General features: G+C 43.0%; 7 protein-coding genes across 7 annotated transcripts; 4 read left to right on the top strand and 3 right to left on the bottom strand.

Moving 5' to 3' along the window:
• Positions 1 to 440: 440 nt before the first annotated feature.
• Positions 441 to 6,752, top strand: GLT1 (glutamate synthase [NADH]; the record flags this gene model as incomplete). Its single annotated transcript, XM_038922478.1, has 1 exon — positions 441 to 6,752. One exon carries the CDS (start codon positions 441 to 443, stop codon positions 6,750 to 6,752), a length of 6,312 nt encoding a protein of 2,103 aa, XP_038778406.1.
• A 200-nt stretch (positions 6,753 to 6,952) lies between these two features.
• On the top strand, positions 6,953 to 10,210 carry FOA43_002178 (uncharacterized protein; the record flags this gene model as incomplete). The annotated part of the gene is made up of 2 exons (XM_038922479.1): positions 6,953 to 8,292; positions 8,800 to 10,210. The coding sequence occupies 2 exons, from the start codon at positions 6,953 to 6,955 to the stop codon at positions 10,208 to 10,210; spliced, it is 2,751 nt and encodes a 916-aa protein (XP_038778407.1).
• Positions 10,211 to 10,298: 88 nt separating this feature from the next.
• Positions 10,299 to 11,852, bottom strand: FOA43_002179 (uncharacterized protein; the record flags this gene model as incomplete). Its single annotated transcript, XM_038922480.1, has 1 exon — positions 10,299 to 11,852. The coding sequence occupies one exon, from the start codon at positions 11,850 to 11,852 to the stop codon at positions 10,299 to 10,301; it is 1,554 nt and encodes a 517-aa protein (XP_038778408.1).
• Positions 11,853 to 12,265: 413 nt separating this feature from the next.
• On the top strand, positions 12,266 to 13,620 carry FOA43_002180 (uncharacterized protein; the record flags this gene model as incomplete). The annotated part of the gene is made up of 2 exons (XM_038922481.1): positions 12,266 to 12,269; positions 12,377 to 13,620. 2 exons carry the CDS (start codon positions 12,266 to 12,268, stop codon positions 13,618 to 13,620), a joined length of 1,248 nt encoding a protein of 415 aa, XP_038778409.1.
• Positions 13,621 to 13,654: 34 nt separating this feature from the next.
• On the bottom strand, positions 13,655 to 15,967 carry FOA43_002181 (uncharacterized protein; the record flags this gene model as incomplete). Its single annotated transcript, XM_038922482.1, has 1 exon — positions 13,655 to 15,967. The coding sequence occupies one exon, from the start codon at positions 15,965 to 15,967 to the stop codon at positions 13,655 to 13,657; it is 2,313 nt and encodes a 770-aa protein (XP_038778410.1).
• Positions 15,968 to 16,682: 715 nt separating this feature from the next.
• FOA43_002182 (uncharacterized protein) lies at positions 16,683 to 18,029 on the top strand (the record flags this gene model as incomplete). Its single annotated transcript, XM_038922483.1, has 1 exon — positions 16,683 to 18,029. One exon carries the CDS (start codon positions 16,683 to 16,685, stop codon positions 18,027 to 18,029), a length of 1,347 nt encoding a protein of 448 aa, XP_038778411.1.
• Positions 18,030 to 18,222: 193 nt separating this feature from the next.
• Positions 18,223 to 19,170, bottom strand: FOA43_002183 (uncharacterized protein; the record flags this gene model as incomplete). Its single annotated transcript, XM_038922484.1, has 1 exon — positions 18,223 to 19,170. The coding sequence occupies one exon, from the start codon at positions 19,168 to 19,170 to the stop codon at positions 18,223 to 18,225; it is 948 nt and encodes a 315-aa protein (XP_038778412.1).
• Positions 19,171 to 19,230: the final 60 nt, after the last annotated feature.

Raw genomic sequence — 19,230 nt, forward strand, 5'->3', positions numbered from 1 at the left:
GTTACATTAAATCAGGCCGATAGCCGATGTGTAAACCGAGAGAAGACATTCCATGGTCCCTAGTACTGAGGTTCTACCGGGTCACAAAAAAAATAGGTGGGAACATTTTTTGCGGGGTAATCCAGTGAGTGGACTTTGGTGGCTCCATTGACTTCCGTGGCTTGATGACTCCTGATATCTGTTCGCCTCCGGAAGACTCCGTGTGGAACCCCCCGCCTCCCGCCGGTACTGTTCCTCGTAGCTCTGCTTTTTAGTAATTCGCGCAAGCTGATTTGCCTGATGAAAAAATTTTCACCGCCGATAAGCTGGATACGGCTAACGGTATCAATAGCTAAAGCTCAAGCCTGAACCATTTGTCTCTTCCCCTCAAGTAGTTCATTTCACCTTTTTCTCTTCTTTCTCTTCTTCCTTTTCCGTACCCTCCTGTGTTATTACTGTCCATGGATCCTCCCCCTGAGACCTACTCGGTCTATCATTACGATGAAGTTCCTGAAAATAAGTCATGGGCTTCCACTCTCCCAGTAAAACAAGGTCTCTACGATCCTTCTCTCGAGAAAGATAACTGTGGTGTTGGTTTTGCATGCCATATTAAAGGAAAATCCTCGCATCAAATCATTTCAGAGGCCAAATACCTTCTTTGTAACATGACCCATCGTGGTGCCGTTGGTGCTGATGCACGAGACGGTGATGGTGCTGGTGTAATGACCTCTATGCCCGACAAATTTATGCAACGTGAGTTCAAATACCGCTACAATATCGAATTACCTCCTGCAGGTCAGTATGCCGTCGGTAACCTTTTTTTTAAGAAAGATGATGCCATTTTCATCAAGTCTAAGGCCACTTTTGAGTCTATTGCTGAATCTCAGGATCTTAAAGTCTTGGGATGGCGTGAGGTTCCAGTGGACTCCTCTTTACTTGGTCCTGCCTCTCTTTCTCGTGAGCCAAAAATTCTTCAGCCTGCCGTGGTGATGCAGAATGTATCTGACCCATTTGATGCGGCAGAATTCGAGAAAAGACTCTACATCTTGCGTAAGCAGGCCACCCACACAATTGGCTTGCACAATTGGTTTTATATCTGCTCTCTTTCCAGCAAAAATATTGTTTATAAAGGACAATTGGTTCCACCACAGGTTTACTCATACTACCATGACTTGGTTAATGTGGACTATGAGTGTCACTTTGCCTTAGTCCATTCCCGTTTTTCCACAAACACTTTCCCATCTTGGGATAGAGCTCAGCCTCTTCGTTGGGTTGCCCACAACGGCGAGATCAATACTCTACGTGGTAACAAAAACTGGATGAGAGCTAGAGAGGGCGTCATGAAATCTAAGCTCTTTGGTGATGAATTGGATAAGCTATATCCAATCATTGAGGAAGGTGGTTCTGATTCTGCTGCTTTGGATAACGTTTTGGAGTTGCTTGTCATTAATGGTGTTCTTTCCTTACCCGAAGCTATCATGCTTCTTGTTCCAGAGGCATGGCAACACAACGATCACCTAGATCCCCGTAAGAAGGCTTTCTACGAATGGGCAGCCTGTCTAATGGAACCATGGGATGGTCCTGCATTGTTTGTATTCGCTGACGGTCGTTTTTGCGGTGCTAATTTGGATAGAAATGGTCTTAGGCCTTGCCGTTATTACATTACTTCTGATGATGTCATGGTGTGCGCTTCGGAGGTTGGTGTCGTTCCAGTTGAATCTTCTAAAGTGGTTCAGAAAGGTCGTCTTCAGCCGGGAAGAATGCTTCTTGTTGATACTGAGGAGGGAAGAATTGTCGATGATAGAGAATTGAAGAAGCAGGTTGCCTCCAGATTCGATTTCAAAGCTTGGATTCTTTCCAACATGATGACCATGCCTGAATTATGCGAAAAATTACACAACAAGGGAGTTTCAATCGAAATACCTGTCGATTATTCTCTTAAGCCTGATAGCGATCCCAGAATGAAAGCATTTGGCTACACATTGGAACAAGTTCTAATTTTGTTGGGTCCTATGGCCATCAAGGGTAAGGAAAATCTTGGCTCCATGGGCAACGATGCTGCTTTGGCTTGCCTTTCTGAGCAACCTCAACTTATCTATGAGTATTTCCGTGAGTTATTTGCCCAGGTTACTAATCCTCCTATTGATCCAATTAGAGAGCGTATTGTTATGTCTCTCGAATGCTACGTTGGACCCCAGGGTAACCTATTGGAGATGACTCCTTCACAATGTAACAGACTCAAGCTGAAATCTCCAATTCTTACAAATTCACAACTTCAGGCAATCAAAGAAATTTCTAAGGTCTACCCTAAATGGTCAGTCAGAGAAGTTGACATTACATTCCCTGTCTCCGAGGGTCTAACGGGCTACACAGACGCTATTGATCGTGTTTGCCAGGAAGCTACGCAAGCCATTATTGACAATAACCAGGTCATTATTCTTTCAGACAGAGCCATCTCTGCTGACAAAGTGCCTCTCTCGGCCCTTGTGGCTGCTGGTGCCGTCCACCACCACCTTGTTCGCCAAAAGCAGCGCTCTAGGGTGGCTATTATTGTGGAGACAGCTGAAGCACGCGAAGTTCATCACTTCTGTTGTTTAGTTGGTTACGGTGCTGATGCCGTTAATCCGTACTTGGCTATGGACACAATTTGCAAGCTCAATAAGGATGGTCTTTTGGCTGGTAAGATGTCTCAGGAAACTGTTCTTGCCAATTACAAACATGCCATTGATGATGGTATCATGAAGGTCATGTCTAAAATGGGTATTTCTACCTTGGCTTCGTATAAAGGTGCTCAGATTTTTGAGATCTTGGGTATCGACAATAGCGTGGTTGACCGATGCTTTGCTGGTACCGCCTCTCGTATTAAGGGTGTCACCTTTGAGTACATAGCCCAGGATGCTTTCACGATGCATACTCGCGGCTATTCTGAGAGGGACACAGTTAAGCCAGCTGGTTTGCCTGAATCTGGCGAATATAGTTGGAGAGATGGTGGTGATGCACATGTGAATGAACCTGCTGCTATTGCAAACCTACAAGATGCTGTCAGAAACAAGAATCAAAAGGCATACTCTGCTTACGCTAAAAAGGAGCACGAGGCCATTCGTAATTGCACTTTAAGAGGACTGTTGGACTTTGACTACAAGGATTCTACCCCTGTTCCTATAGACCAGGTCGAACCTTGGACCGAGATTGTACGCCGTTTTGTGACAGGTGCTATGTCTTATGGTTCTATCTCCATGGAAGCGCACTCTACTCTTGCCGTTGCCATGAATAGATTGGGTGGTAAATCGAATACTGGTGAAGGTGGTGAGGATGTTGAGAGATCTCGTCCTAATGCTGCCGGCGATTCTATGCGTTCCGCCATTAAGCAGATCGCTTCTGGCCGTTTTGGTGTGACCTCATACTACCTCAGCGATGCAGAGGAATTGCAAATTAAAATGGCTCAAGGTGCAAAGCCTGGAGAGGGTGGCGAACTTCCTGGTTACAAAGTTAGTAAGTCCATTGCGAAGACGAGACACTCAACACCCGGCGTCGGTCTTATCTCTCCTCCTCCGCACCATGATATTTATTCTATTGAGGATTTAAAGCAATTGATTTATGATTTGAAATGTGCCAACCCAAGGGCCCGTGTTTCTGTCAAGTTGGTCAGTGAGGTCGGCGTTGGTATTATTGCCTCAGGGGTTGCCAAGGCTAAGGCGGATCACATTCTAATATCCGGTCACGACGGTGGTACCGGTGCTGCTCGTTGGACCGGCATTAAACACGCTGGTTTACCATGGGAGTTGGGTCTTGCTGAGACACATCAAACTCTTGTGTTGAATGATTTACGTGGTAGAGTGGTTATCCAAGCGGACGGTCAAATGAAAACAGGCCGGGATATTGCTGTTGCTTGTCTTCTCGGTGCCGAGGAATGGGGTTTTGCTACTGCTCCTCTTATTGCCCTGGGTTGTGTTTACAATCGTAAGTGTCACGCAAATACATGTCCCGTTGGTATTGCAACTCAGGATCCAAAGCTTAGAGCTCATTTCAAGGGTACTCCGGAGCATGTGATTAACTTTTTCTACTATTTGGCAAATGAGATGAGAACGACCATGGCCAAACTTGGCTTCAGAACTGTCGACGAGATGGTGGGTCGTGCAGATAAGTTGGTTGTTCGTGACGATCTCCGTACTACAAAGAATGCCAATATTGATCTTTCTCCTATTCTTACTCCGGCTCACCAGATTCGTCCTGGTGTTGCAACTCGTTGCGTTAAAAAGCAGGATCATCGTTTGCACGTCAGACTTGACAACAAGCTTATTGACGAGGCCGAGATCACTTTGGATAAAGGTCTTCCAGTTACTGTTGAAGCTCAGGCCATGAACACCGACAGAGCAATTGGTACGACACTTTCTTACCGGTGCTCGAAAAAGTTTGGCCCCAAATCTCTACCACATGATACTATTCATGTGAATATCACCGGTTCCGCCGGTCAGTCGTTCGGTGCTTTCTTGGCTGCTGGTATTACCTTGGAGTTAGAGGGTGATAGCAATGATTACGTTGGTAAAGGTTTGTCTGGAGGAAGGTTGATCATTTATCCACCAAAGGACTCACCCTTCAAGGCCGAGGAGAATATAATTATCGGTAACACTTGTCTCTACGGTGCTACCAGCGGTACTGCTTTCATCAGAGGTATTGCTGCTGAGAGATTTGCGGTTAGAAATTCCGGTGCCACTGCTGTTGTTGAAGGTACCGGTGACCACGGTTGTGAGTACATGACTGGTGGCAGAGTTGTTGTTTTGGGCTCGGTTGGCCGTAATTTTGCTGCTGGAATGTCCGGTGGTATTGCGTATGTCCTCGATATGGCTCAGGACTTTGAAGAGAAGGTTAATCGTGAACTTGTTGGTCTTGAAAGTCTTACTGACCCTGCTGAAATCGCTTTTCTCAGGGCATTGCTTGAGGATCACAGGCATTACACTGGCTCCGAGATTGCCGATAGAATATTGAATGACTTCAACAGATTCCTAAAAAAATTTGTCAAGGTTATTCCTTATGAGTATCAACACGTTTTGGATGCTGAGGCCAAAAAGCAGGCCGAATTGGGAGAGAAGGAAGCTTCTAGTTTGTTCAACACTGTTAAGGATGATCCAGAAGCAGATGTCACAGGTGGTGAATTTAGTAAGCCCACTGTCCTGGAAAGAGTCAAGAAATCGGAACCAAAGGTCGCCGATCTTGAAGATGTTGCCGGTAGCAGCACAAAGGCTTCAGAAAAGCTTGTGAAGCTCGGTGGATTTATGCGTTATAAGCGTCGTAACGAGAAGCACCGGCCACCGAAATCTCGTATCAATGACTGGAAGGAGATGACTACTCGACTTTCAGAGAAGGAGCTTCAATTCCAGACTGCTCGTTGTATTGATTGTGGTATTCCATTCTGTCAGTCTGACACTGGTTGTCCAGTTTCCAATATTATTCCGAAGTGGAATGAGATGGTTTTCAAAGGTCTTTGGAAAGATGCGTTGAAACGTTTACTTATGACCAACAACTTCCCAGAGTTCACTGGTCGTGTTTGTCCTGCTCCTTGTGAGGGTGCTTGCGTAGTCAATGTCAGTGGTAATCCAGCAGTTGGTATCAAGTCCATAGAGGCTGGTATCATTGATCATGCTTTTAAGGAGGGATGGATTGTTCCTGATCCTCCAAAGTTCAGAACTGGCAAGCATATAGCTGTGGTCGGTTCTGGACCCGCCGGCCTGGCCTGTGCTGATCAGCTTAACAAGGCTGGACATTTGGTAACTGTCTACGAGAGAGCAAACAGACCCGGTGGTCTCCTCATGTATGGTATTCCCAACATGAAGCTTGACAAGGGCGTTGTTAAGCGTAGAACGGATTTGATGGAGGCTGAAGGCGTTGAATTTGTCTGTAGCTGTTCTGTTGGAGAAGATATTACGGTTGAAGAATTGGAAGTTGAAAATGATGCTGTGGTCTTCGCTGTTGGTTCAACAATTCCCCGCGACTTGAAGATACCGGGAAGGGACTTGAAGAACATTCACTTTGCTCTAGAGCTCTTGAAGCCAAACACAGAAGCTTTGCTTGATGGAGATCTCGAGGAGATCAGAAAGCGAGTTGCCGGCAAAGATGTAGTCGTCATTGGTGGTGGTGATACAGGTAATGATTGCCTTGGTACGTCCACTCGTCACGGAGCCAACTCTGTGACAAACTTTGAGTTACTTCCAAAGCCACCTAAGGAAAGAGCCCGTGACAATCCATGGCCTCAATGGCCTCGTATTTTCCGTGTGGATTATGGACATACTGAGGTTAAAGAACATTATGGTAAGGATCCAAGAGAGTATTGCGTTCTTTCGAAGGAGTTCGTTGGAGACGAGGATGGAAATGTGAAGGGTATCAACACTGTCCGTGTTGAGTGGAAGAGATCAGATTCTGGGGCCTGGCAAATGGCCGAGATCCCAGGCTCTGAGCAATTTTTCCCTGCCCAGCTTGTACTACTCTCTATGGGATTCGTTGGACCTGAAGCTGATAAATTCAAGGTTGCTACGACCAAGCGTGGTACTATTGTTACAGCACAATCAGGCTCTTACAAGGTGGACGCAAGTTCGAAATTGTTTGCCGCAGGAGACTGCAGAAGAGGCCAATCGTTGGTTGTTTGGGGTATACAAGAAGGCAGACAATGTGCCCGTGAAATTGATGTGATGTTAATGTCAAAGACGGCACTTCCGGGTAACGGATCGATTGAGAAGAGAGACTACAAGATGTTGGAGGAGCTAGCAGCCAAAGTGTAGGCTGTATTTACTCATTTATTATATGTACTAATGGACCAATAGGTTTAAAATAGGTGGTGATGTAGCATTGCGTAGCATGTGGCGCAGCTCAGCTCAGCGCAGCGTGGCGAGTGTGATTCTAGATGAAAAATATAGAGAGGCTCTAAGCGACAAAGATAGAGGGTGAGAGAAAGGCAGAGAGACAGTTGTTTAAAGCAACAATGAAATCAACATTAATTCAAAGAGATGACGTACGAATTCTTGCAGTGGCGGATATCCGAGGGGAAATCTCAATATTCAATCGACTTGCCAAAGAGTATAATGCGGACATGATCATCCATACGGGAAATTTTGGGTTCTTAGATTCGGCAAGCATCGATAGGATTCATGAATCATATCTACGTCACATAGTGGAGTTTTCTCCATTATTACCGGAAAATCTAATATTGGAAATATCGAAGCTTTCGAAAGTGACTGGACGTTCGGTTGAACATCTATCAAACGAACACGAGAACCTCAAGAAGCTGCTGAGGAACCATTCAATTAGTGAGCTCGAAGACTTTATTCAGGGGAAAAAGAAGTTGGACATACCTGTATATACAATTTATGGAATGTGTGAGGATTCACTAGTGATCAACAAGTTTCGGTACGGTGTTTATAAGGTACCGAACTTGTACATTGTGGATGATAGCAGCATTTTTACCGTGGAAATGAAGAATCAGGTGTTACTTTTCGCTGGTATCGGAGGCTCACTATCGTATCATAAGTTGTTTCACCAGGGCTCAACGATCGATCTTAAGGATATTATAGGTGATGGAGATGAATTCTCTGACCTTCGCGGTCACGAGTCTCTTATTCCCGTCAGTGGAGATCCAGGAAATATATGGGTCACCATACTACAATTGGGAAAGCTTATTTATACTCTGATTGACTATTCGCAGCAAAATCCGGAAATTTACAATAAGGCGATTAAGATCTTCATTACTCATCAATCACCAACTAGGGAGCCGTTGTTGGAGCACCTAGCGATCTTCTTCAAGATGGACTATACTATTTCCAACTCGCTACATTTCAAATATACATCATCGTACAACGAACTTTCGATCAATCCAACATTTGAGGCATTTAAGGCCAAGTTTAATGATTGTCGAACGAAGTTTGCAACGATCTGGAAGAATGTTCAACCAAAATTTGAGAAACTATTGTACGGATTGAATGATCCAATGATGATCACGTGCGTAGAACTTGCTCTTGAAGTGTTCGATAAGATCCCGATCTCCACCAAAAGTTCCGATGTGATAATTCCCCTACAACTTTCGAAAACTGGAGACTCAGATACTAGTTCGATGAACCTACAATCTAAACAGCGTGAATTAAATGCCATCATTCGCCAGTTAAACGACTTGTACTACATTTCTTTTCAGAACACTTGGCATTACAACCTATGCGATCTAGGCTATGGATCGTTGCTACTTTACTTTGACGATGGACATCTATCTATGCAGTGTAAGGCTAAAGGATTTGATTTCACTTACCGAGGACAGTCTGAGCAACAAGTACAGTCTGTACAGCAAAACGATGGAGGAGAAAGAAAAAAGTTTACAATGAGAGGACGAGGTAGAGGAAGAGGTAGAGGGGGAAGAGGACGATATAGAAGTAGAGAATAAAGGGACCGTCGTAACGAAGTATCAGTTCAACCCCAACAAGCTTGAAGCACGTTTTTTTTTTTTTCTTTCTCATTTAAACGAGAAGCCCAAAACCGGCCTCAAAGTGGCCCCCGAATGGCCCCGAATGGCCCAAAAAGGCAGGCGCAAAATCACATTCTGCCAGTATGGAATTAGGTAGTACAGAAGTAAACAGTAATATAATCGTGAGAAATTAGTCAATAGATACTTTATCCACTCTCTTAAGGTGTATTTCTTTCTTATTCATGTCCCATGAATTCGTTTCAGTCTCTACAATCTTTTATCAAGCGTGACGATTGCAAGGGTACGGCTGGCGAGCCTGCGTCTAAGTCTCGTTCTTCATCTACACCATCTGTAACTTCAGCATCTGTACAGATTGGCAGTGAAACAAAAGTGTCTGACGATTTCGATATAGTAGCGCGGCCAGTCGACCTTACTGAAGGTGCCAGCGATAACGACGATGGTGGGGGTCCCTACATAATAAGAAAGCAGCGATCAGCCTCGTCTCTAATCTTTCACATCATATTCTTCCTACCCAACAATGTGCTTTTCAAGCCCATCGGATATATATTGTTTATCGTCACCTACCCTATAAAGTTGGTGATGTATTTGTTATTTTATCGAGTCAGCTTGAGAGACCAACAGTCTCCTGTTGCAGTGGAAAGTGCATCTACCACTTCATCCTCATCTCCATCAATCAAATCGCTTACATCATCATCTACCTCAAGTTCAAGTTCACCCACACCTGACGACGTGATAGAATTCGAAGTCGATAAAGGCGACGATGGAATCAAATCTCCTACTGAAGCTGCCCCAATCACCCGTCATCTGCCTTCCGGCTCTTCCTCTACAACTCCTCGTGGGGGACATGGCACTCCGTCCTCGTCCCTATCTTCTAAGCGACCCAAAAAGAAGCTCGTTTTTCCCAGACTTCTCTTCAACTTCGATATCAGCAATCCTCCGAATATGCCCAAAAAGACCCTAGTTTTGGATTTGGACGAAACGTTGATTCACTCTCTTTCTCGTTACAACTCTTCCATCCTCACCAAAAACAAAGGTGTTACCGTCGAGGTGCGCCTGAACAATAGTGGTCTCGCTACACTTTACCATATTTATAAAAGACCTCATGTTGAGGAATTTCTCGGGATTGTTCGCCATTGGTTCAATTTGGTTTGTTTTACTGCCTCCATCAAAGAGTATGCTGATCCTGTTATAAATTACTTAGAAGGAGAAGTCATATTGAAGGACAAGGCCGACAATAAAGCCACAATTGCATCATCCGTCGTTTCCGACACCGTATTTTCTCAGCGCTTTTATAGGGATTCCTGCATATTCATCGAGGGAAGAGGTTACGTTAAAGATCTAAGTTTTCTTACCGGAAGGGATCATATAAAGTCTCCTTCTTTTGGGCCTTCACTCTCACAGACTCCTTCTCCATCTCCATCATCGTCTCCTAAGGTTGTCCCGTCTATTCCCTCTACTCTATCCCCTCCATCTTTGATCCTTTCTCCGATGGATAGCGGCAGATCTAGATCCAGATCTCGCTCCAGATGTAGAACGGGTAGTCGTGCTAGAAACTCCAAAACAACAGATCTCTCCAAAATTATTATTGTCGATAACTCTCCAATCAGTTACTCTTACCATAGAGATAACGGAATCATGATAGAAGGTTGGATCAATGATCCTGATGACTTCGAATTGATGACTCTTCTCCCTCTTCTCAACGGACTTCGATTTACAAGTGACGTCAGAGCCATTCTTGGCTTGAAAAATGGCCAATCCGCATTCAAATGACAATCTTTTTGTATTAATGTCTAATATACCTCTCTACTTCATTCATGCCTAGTATACATAGCTGCTCGGTATTGTACAAATAAAATAATTATTTCCGTTCAACATTATCTTGTTGACCTCTCATTGGTTTAACAATCCGAAGGTTCAACCCAATTCTCTTTGGACGTCCAACTTTCATGGACCGATTGTTTTCTTTATTTCCCGCCTCACGAACATCTTCTGTTCCGACACTGCGCTTCCTTGTCTTCCTAGCATCCATCCGACTCTTAAGGTTACCTAGCTTATTTTCGAAATTGGCCGAATTCATTGCTACAAGAACTTCCCTAGAGTCGAGCTGATCCTGTAGCTCCTTGATTCTAACATCCTTCATCTCCTTAATACGCTTGAGCGCTTCTATGTCTTTTTGCAATATAACATTTTGAGAATCTGCCTGATCGATTTGAGTTCCAAACTGTTTTAATGCGACTTCCAGCGATTTTAACTTATCACTGTCTACATCGCTACTCAAAGCCTGCAACTGCTTGCTCAATCCAGTAGCCGATACACTTTTAGGCCCTGATACTTTGCCTAACTCAACTTTCAACACCTCGTTTTCTTCCTCCAAAAGTTTGATACGCACCTCAATTGTTTCCATTCGTTTATTCTTCTCGCTATTAATCTTTACCTGTTCAAAGTATCTCTTCTTAAGTTCATTAGGACTCAATTCGCTATTGACATGAACAGAATTAGTGATTCTTTTCGCTCGAGATCCAAATCGCAGAGTGGATATTGTCTCCAATTCATTGTACGCCGAAGGAGAACAATTTATGATCAAAGTTGTACGAGAATTTCCTCCCAAAGACTCCTGCAGAATCCTCGTGAGCTTCGAATCTCTATAAGGAATGTGACGGGATTTCCCATCTGTTAAACAGTTGATGACATTTCCCAAAGCCGAAAGTGAGGAGTTAATCTTCTTCGCCTCTTCCAATAACTGGCCAGAAGCACCGGACTTGTCGATCTTCTCGGAACCAGCCAAATCTACAAGAAACAGATTACCTGTTTTCACAATTCCACTATCTAAATCTTTGGACGTTAGCCTAATTTGAAATATAGCGTGCGATCGGGAGCTTTGCTTGTTCATCATTGTTGCACCGGTGGTTCTATTCAGAGATCCCTGCTTGAGAATCGTATAGACATCACCAAGATTAGCCACATAGAAGGTTTCTAAATGGGAAACATAAACACCATCCACTCTATTTTCTCTAATGGCCAACTTCTTGTTGTTTCGAGGGTCCAAGAGATCTCTTAATGACTCGTTGTATATCTCCATATAGGAGACTCCAACAGTATATTCAAGAGTCTTGGAGGAATTCTCAATAATCTCGAAGATTCTCTGGAAGATCCTTGGAATTAACCCTGACTCCTCATCATCATCCAGATTTCCCATTATCGTGTATGATTTTCCCGCACCTGTCTGTCCGTAGCATAGAACTGTACCGTTGTAACCTTCAGATAGATCATCAGTGGTTTGTCTAACGGAATAATTGAATATCTCTTCCTGTCGCGTAGTGTTATCAAAGACACAATCATATCTAAAATCCTGAGCCATTGAAGTTGAAGGAGACTCCACTGTGACGCTTTGTTTGTCCTCATGGTATTTCATAATGTTGATATTGGTATCATCAGGTCGAAATCGAGCTATCACTTTGATGTTGTCGAAAGACGACGCAGATTTGAAAGGTGATACAGAGCGCGACCCAATGCTCGAAAATGATGTAGATCGGCGTGATCTGGTGGGAGAAGAAGGCATCTTTAGCGTAAGACGATAAACAAGGGTATCCTTGATTGACAGAATGAGAATGTAAACATTGATTGATTGATGCGCGCTAAACTCAGAAAGAGAAAGGAATGAAAATTGGGCACAGCCACACGACAGTAAATGTGGCTGATGCAGGCAAAGAAAGCGCACACAACTGATCAGGCTTGAGACTTGGTTGGTATCACAACTCTGTTTACCGCTCATTCGCTTTCTAGCTTCTCGCGTGATGCTTTCCGTTACAGTTGTATACAATTTCCATGAGTTCAAAACTTCGGTGTCTCCGTCAATGACGATAAGTCAATTGCTCGAAGATAGCTGTAAACATTTTCATCTATCTAATTCTTCGTGCTTTGAATTGCAATATAAAGAACGTGATCTTGATCTTTCGTTACCAATAAGATTGATTAGCTTACCACAGGGGTGCAAACTTAAGATGATAAGAACCAAAAATGAGAGATGTGGTGAATTGTTGGTCACAGTGAGGCTACAGATCATATCACCTGAGGGCGAAACCCTGAACAACTATCCGGTAGAGTCTCTTGTTCAGAAGTTTGATTCTTCAACCTCTTTGATAGATGTGATTAAAAAATATGAACAGGTGTTAAATGATTCTTTATTGAACAGAAAATCGCATTATGACGATGTCAAACTTGGCAAAAGAGTGTACTGTGAGTACCATTCCATGATTCAAACTATTTCAAAGGTGATAGATACGATTGAAGAAATGAAAAGTACAGATTTGAGGAGACTGGGTATGACTAAGGGAAATCATTCATTACGATTGAAATTTATAAGGGAGGATATTCGAGCAGAGGACATAAAAGAGGAAGATAAGGTGATTGAAGTTCCCGAAATAAAGCCCGAGATTCACGAGCCTATAGAAGCAAAGTCCAGTATTCCAGTGATGGAAAAGGAAATAGAGTCTTCTGGTGAAAAGCCTGCTGTCAATGTGGCAGTATTCTCCAAACAGACCAAGCAAATATCTCATGAAGATACAGATGACTCTGTCTACGATATGACCGTTGAACAGGCCAGGAAATACCAAGCGTTACTTTCTAGAAGAGCGACTGGCGGTCCTATGATGACCAGAGCCCTGAGAGAGAAATTGAAGAGTGAAAGAAACGTTGAGGTGTTGGAATGCCTTATTAGAATTCGATTCCCTGATCATACAACGGTTCAGATTGAGTTGAAAGCAACACAGTCGTTAAGGGATCTTTACGATGTTCTTATTAGCACGATTCTTGATTTATCAAGCGAAGAAATCAGTCTATTAGCTAGCGATGATCCGATCTTCTTCGATTTGATGACTCTCTATCCTCAAACGAAACTTCTATCGACTGAGGAAGATCTTGATAAGCAGCTAGTTGCAAACTGCCATCTAGGAAAAAGATCTTTACTTGTCTACAGAGAGAAACAACCTTCTGGAAAAATTCATTTTGTGAAAGAAGAATACCTCCAAAACGCCAAACCTTTGAATGACATGGATGAACTTAAACTTGAAGAACAGATGGAGGCGAAGCCAAAAGAAAGCGCCAACGAGATTGCCAGAAATCTCAGACCACATACAACTACCAAAAAAGTTCCAAAGTGGTTTAAAATGGGAAGAATATAATAACTAATAGAAATAACCAAAGAGATATATATCATTAAATGGATAGACGAGTGATCACCCTGTCGAAATACACTAAGTTACGCACAAACTCGTCCCTATCGCCGTCCTCGATGGGCTCCACTATTCCTGGAAGTTGCTGTCCAGAATAACCAGTATGTCTCCCACTGGTGAAAATGATATGTTTAAACCACGGTCTATTCTTGAGACCGTCCCTTTTGAGGAACCTTCTTTCATAGTATTTCAACCAGAAGTTGGCTCTGTTGATATGGAACAGCAACTTAAATCTTGCCCAATAGCTGAGCTCATCCCAATGATCGTAATTATACTGAAGATCGGAAGCACCAGTATCAAATTCCAATGTCTTTTCGCTCAACTTTCCTAACTTGTGTTTCACGCTGCCAATGATCTGGGAAACGGTGATATTTTTATGGTGAGGGCAAGTTGAGTTAAAGACATTATGTGTTAACCATTCCTCAGGAACTTGAGAGACTGCAACATTGAAAAACTCATGAAGCTTCAAACCATAAGGATTTGTTCTGAGAGGTAATACTTTAGTCTCGCTCATCTTGAGAATTACTAGTCCAATATATTTGCTCAACAAGTTGTGGTACTTGAAGTCTGGGTCTCCAAGTTTGGCCATCCAGTTATAGCTATCATAAATGGAATGGTAATGGTAAACAGGAGAGTTTAAATTACCATGGAAGCCGATATCGGCAGATGGTATACCCAAATGATCAAGGAAGACAGTGAAATCAGAACCGGATCCTAAGTTGGAAATACGGCCCTTTGAAGTAGTTTCAAAGTGCTGATATAATGACTGATTCTGGGAATAAGAGAGCCCTTTAGTTGTATCCTTGAGAATATCGTAAAGCAAAGGTGAAGCACCAATGTCAAGTTTGTCGCCGCTGACAGCCAAATCAAGATTGATATAGGCAACAGTACTCTTCATAAGTTTATGAGCATTATACTCGCCGAATTCAGTGGAACCCAAAAGTCCATATTCTTCACCATCCCAACTGGCCAATAAAATTGTACGTTGAGGTTTCCACCCAAGCTTGGCAAGTTGACCAAGACCTCTGGCCAGCTCAAGTATCACAGCAGAACCAGAATGCGGATCTCCAGCAGAAGGAGTCCAGGAGTCGTGATGATTGCCGATTATGATCACTTCGTGCGGGTTGTGACCTTCGAGCTTAGCCAGAACGTTGTGCATAACAGCAGTTGTGAAATTCTGTTTGTTGTAGACATTGACAAGATAGGCAGGGTTAGGGCCAATAGAATAATCAAAGCCCTTAATAAGACCTTCACTCCAACGACCTTCAATTTTAGGTCCATGGCCGTTCAACTTGTTCAAAATCGGAGTAATGTCCCGAATGGAAACAGGCAAGGCAGGAATACGTGGTGTGGATAAAAGCGGATCAGCGTGAGTTTTATTCTCACCGGGTTTAATACCATAACCAGGAGTCAATGGATCACCAGGGAGATCAGATAAGAATTGCGTTGAACCCCTCTCAACAGAACTTGGATTTCTGGAAGGTCCTTTTGGATATGGTTTCAAACCATTAGCCTCAGTTATATTGCCGTCATCGATAGGATCAGAAAATAGTAATACAGCAGACATGTTGCGCTGCTGAGCGAATTTGACCTTCAATCCACGAAATATCTGTCCGTATCTAATGACTGCGACTTTACCCTTCAAGTCAATATCCAGTTTGTCGAGTAAAGCAAAATCCTCGTAAGTTCCGTAGTTACAGAATACGTAAGAAGCAGTAACATTACCAGAAGCAGCGTATCCCAAAAATGAGGGAACATACTTCGCACTTGCAGGATCCTCCTTGACATAATCCTCTTTCAATGAAGCTCTGAAGACGAGATCGGAGTTGTTAGAGAGAAGATTAAGAGCCTGATCCTCAGGGTAACTGACATAGGCCTCGTATTCATCGACACAAGTATCGAATCCAAACTCCTCAAACTTACTACGAGTCCAATTGACCATTTGCAGATTTGTTCCAGCCAACTGATTCTCACTCGAATACTTTCTGGACCAATTCGAGGCCATATTTGTTTCTAGAGTACCTAGATAGGCACGACCTAACACCTCTCGTGGAGGTGAAGAATTTGCAACGGAGATGTGATCATTGGACAATTGAATGGCAGATATGTTTATGGCATACCAACTGGCAAAAAGCTGGACTGATACGATTGCACACACCAACAAAGTGATTAGAGATGAGTGCCGGAACGAGCAGAAAGACCGGAACCATCGGTGACCCTCAACATTTTCACATCTTTGACAGAAGGTAGTCTCATCATCATCTTCATTTACCTTTTCTGGACATTTTCCAGACATGATGCTGATATATATTTAAAAAAAAACAGATTAAAAGGAACAAACAGACTTCAAGTAATTTAGATTAGCTTTGTGAGATCGCTTGCCTCAAAGTCAAAGTATCAAGATTAGTAAGCCGCGTTACTATTAATGAAAAAAAGAGTTAATGGAGTAAAATTAACAGCTGAGTATGAAAAAGCAATCCTTTCTAAACCTATGTGGCGAGCGGTTACTGTAAACATTAAAACTAACTAGGTAGTAGAACACTGATCTATGACATTGGAGTCAAAAGGTGTACAGGTGCCGGCAACCCCGGATATAAAAAAAAGGCCTCGAAGGAGCCAACTTTACAGTTCATGGTCAGTTCAATGGTCAGTTTACAGCTTTCAAACCCAATCTCATTGACTTCCCATGATGCTTCAATGCTCCCCAGCCTTTCAATCTACGTCCGAGTTGCTTTCCTAATGAGGAAATCTGATGTCATCGCTTCATTCCAAATTTTTTCTCAGACTTTTCATATTCTGATTTTCTCTCTCCGAAAACGTTTTCCTACCGAATTTTCTTAGGGGCCTGTTGATGGCAGTTAACATACTTAAAAATTACATATGCAAAGATTTATTTTGTTTTAATTTGTTGACAACTTTGTTTTCTATTGCGACAAGGTTTTTTTCCATCTTTTGGCTCACTTGTTTGTTCTACGCCCTTGAGACCCGTCAAATATTTGTCTTCTACATTAATGATTACAACTACGCGACTTGGTAGCACCCCTGCTGTGGCTGACCAGTACATTCGAATGACATCTTTCGATGACGATAGAACTCTAGCAGATTCATCTGTCGATCAGCAGCCGAAGGGTAGTACTGAGGCCAGCCAGGCTGCTCCTTCTTCTACGGTTATCAGTGAAGACGATCTTACCCTATCTGAGATTCCTCCCTCACAGGTTAAAGAGTACCATACTGGCTTCTTCTTAGCCAATCTTATCCTTAGATTGTGGGACGAATTCAAAAATTCTTCGCAGGTCAACAATCAGTTGCCTCTATTGAGGCCAGGATTCCGTCCCACAATGAGAAGATTCCGCCATATGTCGACTATTATCAAGCTCAATGCTGCCATCTGCGCAAGTACCTTTATGTTTGTACTATACATCTTGCCCGTCTCTGTTTTCGTTAAACTAGCATTGTTTGGTGCATTATCTCTCCTTAATACCGTTCCTGTGCTTTCTCAGTTTTTCTTCTATGGCATGCCCGTCTTGGCATGGGTGTTTTTGTTCTTTTCTGCCGCAAAGGTCCCTGAAGCATGGAGACCTCCTATCTCGGTCAAATTCTTACCTGCTATGGAAAACATCCTTTATGGCGATAACTTGTCAGACATATTGGCCGCTTACCACAACACTTTCCTCGACCTATTGGCTTGGTTCCCTTATGGTATCGTTCATTTTGGAGGTCCATTTGTCGTGGCAGCTTTGATATGGCTTTTTGGACCTCCAACAGCTTTAAGGTCGTATGGTTGGTCATTCGGATATATGAATCTTCTTGGCGTTTTCATTCAACAGGTAGGTGCTTCCGCTCCTCCATGGTATAAAAACCTCTATGGCCTTGCTGCTGCTCATTATGGTATGTCCGGATCTCCAGGTGGTTTGGCTCGTATCGACGAATTATTTGGCTTTGACATGTACACTACTACATTTAGTACAGCGCCCCTCATTTTTGGTGCTTTCCCATCCCTTCATTCTGCTTGTTCTACTATGAGTGCTCTTTGGCTCTCTTACCTATTCCCTAAGTATACTGCTTGCTTTGTTTGTTACGTTTGCTGGCTTTGGTGGGCTACCATGTATTTGACCCATCATTATTTCTTCGATCTAACAGCTGGTTCCGTGTTAGCCGTTTCATTCTTCTACGCTGCAAAGTTTACTTCTTTACCATTGAAGGATCCTAAATGTTGGTGCAGATTTAATTATACCCAGCTAAAATACTTCGACACCCACGCGGAGGACCCTCTATTCGAGTCTGAAGAACTTAATAACGCGTCAGGCTTGGATGCTGGTTTCTCTATGGTTGAAGAGCCTGTTATTGAAACAATTTGAACTGGTAGCCGCTGTACCATAGAAATTTGCCATTGCTCTATTTGGGAATTTATGCTTGGCATAACTAATGATCTTTGTTTTGTTTTGTTTTGTTTGGGTTGACGAAAGAGTCTAATATATAATTCCTACTCTGTTTTGGTCCCCTATACTAATATATAATACAATATAATAAACTAATCAACAAGAAAGCGGTTTAGCGTGGGTTAGTCGATTTGAAGTCTGAAAGAAGATCGTCAAATAGGTCTCTCTGCTTCGGTGAGGTTTTCACAGGGGTAGGATGATCTTCAGATGAGATCTGATGTACAGGAATGGAATTAGAAACATTTGGTAAAGGCTCAGTAGTCTGAAGCTGTGATATTTCTAAACCATTAAAGTCAGAAAGCAAGTCGACAATGGGTGGCTTCTGTTCATCAACTCCTTCATCAGCACTTTGTAAATCGCCGAACTGATCTGCCCAGCCGTTTTCATCCTCCAGCTCTTCAGCCTGGTCAACATAATTGTCCCCAGTAGTCTTTATATCCGGATGAAACTTTTCTCTCTCCTTCTGTAACAAGCCGTCATCCTGAAGAAGCCGAGATAAATGATCTGCCAACTGACGAACCTGCTTCTCGTGAACAAGAACAAGGCCGTCGTAGGCGATCTTGGCATGATAGGATTTCAATTTGTCGATAACAGAAAGATGCATTCGCATATCATCTGCGATATCAAACGTTGTAGTGCTTCCCTGAAGACGAAAGCAGTTCAAAAGTAAATATTCGAGTAGATTAAGACACTTAACTATTATCTGGAACTCATATCCCTTGGTTACTAAGTTCTTCTTCAATTTTTGATAGATGCTGTCACCACGCTTGTGTTGTGAATATTCCAAGATCCTGTCGGTAATAAAGTTGATTGTGTACTGTGAAATCTGATGCGTATACTGGGGATCGACATTCTGTGCTAGGTCGATGTCATTAAAGTCTATTCCTTGGTCAAAACTGGTATAGCTAAGTATCCAGTTCGATAGCTGTCTCTTCTGTTGAGACGTGGGCCCCCAAGTATCGGTGTTTGTGGATTCTCGGATCAGGTTTTCAAGATCCGAATATCCCGTAAGTGCATTCTGTATCTTACGGGTGTACTTCCGAAGACCATAAAACGACATAATTAATCAAAGGTAGTAGTCGTGACACGCCTATTGAGGGCACAGATCGACTAGTCCCTC

This window comes from Brettanomyces nanus, chromosome 2 (genome assembly GCF_011074865.1).
Source record: "Brettanomyces nanus chromosome 2, complete sequence".
In the NCBI taxonomy this organism is placed as follows: Eukaryota; Fungi; Ascomycota; class Pichiomycetes; order Pichiales; family Pichiaceae; genus Brettanomyces; species Brettanomyces nanus.